This window comes from Miniopterus schreibersii (genome assembly GCF_964146895.1).
Source record: "Miniopterus schreibersii genome assembly, chromosome: 8".
In the NCBI taxonomy this organism is placed as follows: Eukaryota; Metazoa; Chordata; class Mammalia; order Chiroptera; family Miniopteridae; genus Miniopterus; species Miniopterus schreibersii.
This window is the reverse complement of record NC_138109.1, coordinates 20,433,167-20,439,528: the sequence shown is the minus strand read 5'-3', so window position 1 is coordinate 20,439,528 and position 6,362 is coordinate 20,433,167. Positions and strand designations below refer to the sequence as shown.

At 55.8% G+C, this 6,362-nt stretch overlaps 1 protein-coding gene across 1 annotated transcript; it reads right to left on the bottom strand.

Moving 5' to 3' along the window:
- Nucleotides 1-852: 852 nt before the first annotated feature.
- On the bottom strand, nt 853-5,821 carry ADPRS (ADP-ribosylserine hydrolase). The gene is made up of 6 exons (XM_081143708.1): nt 5,507-5,821; nt 3,455-3,551; nt 2,974-3,181; nt 2,691-2,875; nt 2,276-2,376; nt 853-1,664 (listed from the first exon to the last, which is right to left on the bottom strand). Exons 1-6 carry the CDS (start codon nt 5,718-5,720, stop codon nt 1,372-1,374), a joined length of 1,098 nt encoding a protein of 365 aa, XP_080999834.1. The 5' UTR covers nt 5,721-5,821; the 3' UTR covers nt 853-1,371.
- Between the last annotated feature and the right edge of the window lie 541 nt (nt 5,822-6,362).

The window sequence follows — 6,362 nt, the reverse complement described above, 5'->3', positions numbered from 1 at the left end:
AATGAATCTTTGCTCTTGTGGGCGGGGCTAGTGCCAGGCCCAATGCTTGTAAGAGGGCCGGTGGACCTGTCCTGGGCAGAAAACACCTGCTCCACAGCTTGTCATATTTGGCAGCTAGGGATCTGTCCCTAGCTGTGGGGATAGGGATGGCATATCCAAGACCAATCCATGCCCTGCAAAATCCTGTGGTTTGCCCTAGCCTGGCATAACACTATCTTGGCTGAGAACAGACCTACCCAGCAGTCCTGAAATGTCAGGCTAACTGCAGAGGGCATGCTTCTCCCCCCTGGGGCTGGAAGGATGCTTAAAGAATGTCCCTGATGTTTGATGGCGGTGTCTCAATTTTCCCTTTTTTGAAATGGATCATGTGCAGAACTTCCTAACAGGCTGATGCCTTTGACTAGGGCCCAAGATGCAAAATCAGGGACAGCTTTCAGTCCACCCAGAGCACCCAGGATGATGCACCTTCCCCACCCAAAGGTTGGCAGTCTGGTGATAGAAGGTGCCCTCTGCTTCCTCCTACTGGTTCCAGTTTTTGGCATGGTTAGGCCTGGGCACTACCTAGGGAGAACCTAGGAAGTCAGACTCTGAGCGCAAGAAAATCTGGCTTGTTCCCTGCCCCCTGCCTGGGTCACTCTGAGTGATCAACAGAAGGCACCAATCATGCCTACTCTGCCCTTCCTGGTTGAACACAGCCGGCTGAAAGAACTGGAGGGATTTGCCTCAACAACCCAGCAACTCATGGCCTGGGATCCAAGCTCCTAGGACAGTGCAGCCCAGAGGGGCACTAGGTACAAAAGGTCAAGGGGGAAGAATCCACTCAGGGCAGAAGAGAAACAGAGGAAACCATGGTGGGGTTTACCAAAAACTGTTTATTGCTCTGTGGCTTCCGCTGGAAGCTGTTAACAAGCCCATGACAGCCCAGGGCCAGGTGTATATGGAGGTCAGTTAGATTCAAGTGCCCGTCTCCTTGATTCATAGAAACCTGCTGCTTTCTGGCAAACTGGCTAAATCTCAACGAGGACAAATGAGGCTACTGCAGATCACTTCCACTTCCCCAATTCCATGTCCTAGATAATAAAGGAAAATGCCACAAGTACCCCTCCAATGGAACCTGCCCTGGTTTCTTATGTCTATCCGAGGAGCCAGGGGTGTCCAAGGCTCTGCAGCCAGAAACCCAGCACCAGGGAGGCACCAGTCCCTCATTCACTGTTCCAGTGATTTCCCCTAGAGACCCCAGCCCCAGCACTGCACTCTGCTCACACTGCAGGAAGAATGAGGTGGGGAGCAAAGCCCCAGGAAGCTCAGGGTTTCCAACCTGAGCTGTAGTTGGTCCTGCTGGACATGGCAGAGCCCCAGCAGCTGGGGCCCTCACAGACTCTTCTGGAAGACCCGGTGCAGGCTCTGGGCCAGGATGTCTGTCTCCTCATAGCCCTCACAGCTTTGCTGCCAGCTTTCTGGCACCTGTTCCATCCCATAGTAGGCGCCAGCGATGGCCCCAGCCATGGTGGCAATGGTGTCTGTGTCCCCACCAAGTGAGATGGAATAGATGAGAGTCCTTTGGAGGCTATTGAAGGAAGAGGGGATCTCGGGGTCGGGCTCCATGCAGCGCAGGAAGCAGTAGATGGCGGTGGGCACAGACTCAAAGGCAGCAATGCCATTCCCTGTGGGCACACCATATTATGGGAACTTGACACCCCCTGCTCCCCACATGTCCCAAGGCTTCCTGCCACTTGCCACAAGTCAACACTCTCAGCTTCAAGTTGGGCTCTGACTAAGATCAGAGGCTCTATAGTGAGATGACCTGGGTTAAAATCCTGACTCTCCCACCTACTGGCTGGGTGACTGGGAAAGTTCCCTAATGACAGAGATTCCTATATCTTGGGTTTGACTCCTCATGCACAGTGAATCAGGTTAGGAACTCTCACAGGGCTCGCGTGAGGGTGAAATGAGACCAAACAGATAAAGCATTCTGCACAGCACCCAGAACACAGTAAAAGGGCTACATAAATTAACAATGGTGGTCAACAGCAGCTGTGAGAACTGGTGGTCAGCTGCCATTTCTGGGAATATTTATCTGTGAGGCTGAAGATGCTGCAGCCCCAGAGCAAGAAGTCGCTACACTCACTCAAAACCTGCCAAAGACCCCACAGAGCTGGCTCTGCTGTCACAGCAGCCCGGGGCAAAAATGTGGAGGCAAGTGTGACTCCTTGCTCCCTTCCCCCCGAGCCCAAGCCTGACCCTGAAGGATGACAGGTGTGGGGGGGCAACCCACCTAGCTCAGACACCACCTCCTCTCTGGTCACCGCATCCTGCTCTAGAAGCTCTCCAATCTTCTTCAGTCGGCCCGAGTATGGATGATCCTCCATGCCCAACCTGCAGGCCGGGGGCAAGATTGCAGGGAGGCTGGAGCCAGGCAGGGGAAGGGTTGTGTGGGAGGGCGAGGTGGGATGTGGTCAGGGTGACACCCAGGCCCAGGTGTCCTAACAAGAAGTGGGAGAGGGCTGGGCATGAGCTGCACCTTTGGTTCTCTGGGACCCTGAGGCAAGGCAAAGTTACTCTCCCACTCCTCCCTAGGGTCTGTAGTTAAAGAATGAAGGTCTCAGCTTGTGGCAATGCCAGAGGACCCTACCCCACATGCATGCACACCCACAAACTCACCTCCAGCCGCCTCCACCCCACATACTCACTCCCTGGCATCCGAGAGGGACTGGGAATCACTCTCCAGCTCTTCCATGTGGCCCAGGAGCTGCTCGAGGAAGTGCTCACTGGACGACTCTCCCTGCAAAGCCAGGTACACAGCCAGGGCCTGCAGGATGGCACCGTTGTAACCCAGGGAGGAGGCGTGTGTCAGCTGGGCTGAGAGCCGGGCAAACTAGAGCAAAGGCAGTGAAGGCTAAGACCTGCTGTCACAGAACCCAGAGAAGAAGGGGGAGGGAGGGGACAGCCCAGAAGCCAGCCTGCCCAGGCTACCTTCTGCACATCCTGGATGCTGTTATAGGCCAGGGAGATGCCAGCCACCCGCATGGCACCCCCGTTGCCATAAGAGCCTTTCCCGTTGAACTGGGCCCGAGCAGGCTCATAGACGTCGCGGCACTTGGGGCTCAGGAGCTTCTTGAAGACAGTGATTACTCCAGCACCATAACCCCTGTCAGGGTCTTTTTTGTACTCCTGAGCAAATCTAGGGGAGGGAAGGGAGACAGGATGAAAGTTTCAAAGATGCCTGTCAGGGTTGGAAGAGAAGAAATCTGGCTGGATTGGGAAATGAGGAAGTCCTGAGGACCTAGGGAGCCGGTAGAAGCCGTGCTAGTTTCTAGCTTGTGAAGCTTCAGTGGCCCTAGAAACAGTTTCCTGCTGAGGGTAGGGGTCCCAGCATGCACGACATCACTGCTCTGGTCAAGGGTGCAATAACTCTGCCCACTTGGTTGCCTCATGCCAGGACCATTCCCCTCACCTGTGAGCCATGTCCACCTCGTCGAAAGCCTCCTTGGACAGCAGGGACTGCACCAGGGCCCTGGTCATGGCTGTGTCATCTGTGTAGTACAAAGCTTCTACAGGGACAGGGTGGGGGGGGGCAGGGGAGAGGAGTTGCAGGGGATAGAAGCTTTGGCCTCCCACTTGTGCCTTTTATGTACCACTTTTAGAATGCTTCAGTCAGCCTCTCACTCCCATCCAATTTCCTAGGTTCCAGGCCTTGGGATTTTCAGCAATTCTTTGTTCCGAGTCAGTGACCATGTCTTGCTGACTTCTGAAGGAAAACCTTCCACCCCTTCTGGCTGCCATTACTGCAGCATTAGTTGTTTTTTGTTGTTTTAATTATTAATTATAATTTTTTTAATTGATTTGAGAAAGAGGAAGGGAGGGAGGGAGGGAGAGACATTGATTTTGTTGTTCCACTCATTTATGTATTCACTGGTTGATTCTTGTATGTGCCCTGACTGGGGATCAAGCCTGAGCCCCTGGACTCGGCTCGCTTGAAGCCAGACCTACCTCTAGACTTTACAGTTATGTCAGCTGATATGTTCTTTTTGCTTAGACCATTCTGAGTTGGGTTTTTGCCACTTGCACCCAAAGGGTCCTAAAACAACTCTCAACCTAAAACGTTTTCCCCTCATCTAAACATCAAACCAAAGTGAAATTAAAAGTGGTCACTACAAGCCTGGGTGGTGTGGCTCGGCAGTTGAGCATCGATTGACCTAGGATCCAGATCACGATTCGATTCCCGGTCAGTGCACATGCCCGGGTTGGGGGCTTTATCTCCAGTAGAGAGCATGCAGAAGGCAGCCGGTCAATGATTCTGTCATCATTGATGTTTCTATCTCTCTCTCCCTCTCCCTAAAATCAATAGATATATTTTTAAAAATTTAAAAACAAACAAAAACGGTTCCTACAAGGCAACAAATCGATGTGTCTCTCTCAAGATGTTTCTCTCTCTCTCCCCCTTAATGGAAAAAATATCCCCAGGTGAGCATCTTGTTTTCACCTCATCTCTCCTTCCCATCACACCAAACCATACTCTCTTTTCTCATTTTTCATTTCCTCCTAAACCCACTGGAATCTAACTTCCAGGCTTCAACATTCTACTGAAAATGCTTTCCTAAATCCAGACTTCCCTCTCCTTAACCTCTCTGTAGCATACCAGGGAACAGCATCTTCACCTGGAAATGTTCCTGGGTTTTGTGGACAGCCATGGCCCCTGCTGCTGTTCGTGTCCAACTATTTCCTTCTCTAGCTCCTTTCCCTCCTCCAGGGTTCAGCCCCTTTCCCTTATTCTACTACAGGCTCTCCAAGAATCATCATCCACTGCTTGACCTCAGACGTGATACTGAGCTGAGATCTGGGAGAGGAGTCGTTTGCACACGGGGAGGAAGGAGCGGGGGGGAGGGGGGCTTTACGGGCAAGGGGGAGCACAGGCACAGACCAGGGCTGGAGGAAGCACGATGTAAGAGAAGCCAAAGCGCAGAAAGAAAGTACGGGGCGCTGTAAAATGAAACTGGCGACGGAGGGAGGGCCGGCCTGGTAGGGCCGGCTAAAGAACTTAGCTCTACCCTAAATTCTTTGGCAATGGGAAATCACTGCAAAGTTTCATGCCCAGGAGACCGCGATCACATCTGTTTTGAGAAGAGCACTACCCGCCGCGTGGAGAATGGACTGGGGGCGCACTGATCAGAGACAACTGGGTTAAGACGGGCAAAATCGGTAGGGTGCATATGCGGGACCGGCGCGATTTAGGAGAATGACGCCCAGGTTTCCAGCTTGCACGGCTGGGAGGGAGGTGTTGCCACGCCCGAGCTGGGAAATGTTCGGAGCCAGACGTGTGAAGACGGAGCTCGGATTCAGCCACGCTCAGCCCCAAGTGCCCGCCGGGGCCGTCCAGACCCCAGACCCGGCCCCAGCCGCCCTACGGCGCCTCCTCTCCCCGCACACGCCTCCCCCGGCCGCGCTCCCACGCCGCCCCGAGGCCCTCGCGGGAGCCCCGTTCGCTCGCGCGCCCGGCCACGCCCACCTGTCCGCGCGCTCCCGGGCGAGCCGGGGTCCGGCTCCAGGCTCTGGACGTGACGCAGAACTGACGTCAGGTTGACGGTGTTGTGCGCCTCGTAGATGGCGCCCACGCAGTCCCCGAGCAGCGCGCCAGCCAGGCAGCCTCGAAAGCGCGACAGGGAGCGGGCAGCCCCAGCCCCTCCGCAGCTCGACGCCGTCATCGCCACCGCTGCCGCCATCCGCACTGACCCGCCACCACTTCCGGTGCGGTCGGCACGCGCCCCACCTCGTTGCTCCCCCTACACCCGCACCCCAGCCCCACAGCGCCGCCTCGCGCCCCGGCGCTGTTCGCGACCCACAGCGCCACCCAGCGGCCCGGAGGCGCAGCTCCGCGTGCCTGGGACCTGGGCGGGTCCCGCAACGCTGGTTGGACGCCACCAGGCCTCTGCTTTTAGCTCCCGTTCTCCCCGCCTGTAGCCGATGTCACACCGGGTGAGACGGCCACGAAAGGGTCCCGGAGGGGACTATCGGGCCGCAGCAGCCCTACCCTCGGGTCACTGCCTTCCGGGTCCTGCCTTTATGAAGCCCCACTCTGCCCCGGCACCCCAGCCCTCCCACAGCAGCCCCAGTTCTTGGTCCCCACTCAGGTCTGGGCCCGCATCCCCAAACCCTCCCACTCTGATCCTAGCCTTCCCTAGGCATCAAGAGGGCAGGCAAGGGTCCAGCTGGGGCCGAGCTGGTTAGAAATCGTGCCCCTAGAGGCCAGGGGGTGCTGGCCTAGCCCGGCGAGGGGCTTCCTAAAGAGGGAGAAGGGATCGGATTTGAACATGGAGCTTGGGGGATGGATGGTGGTCATCATTTTTGCTTCTCCATTCACAGGA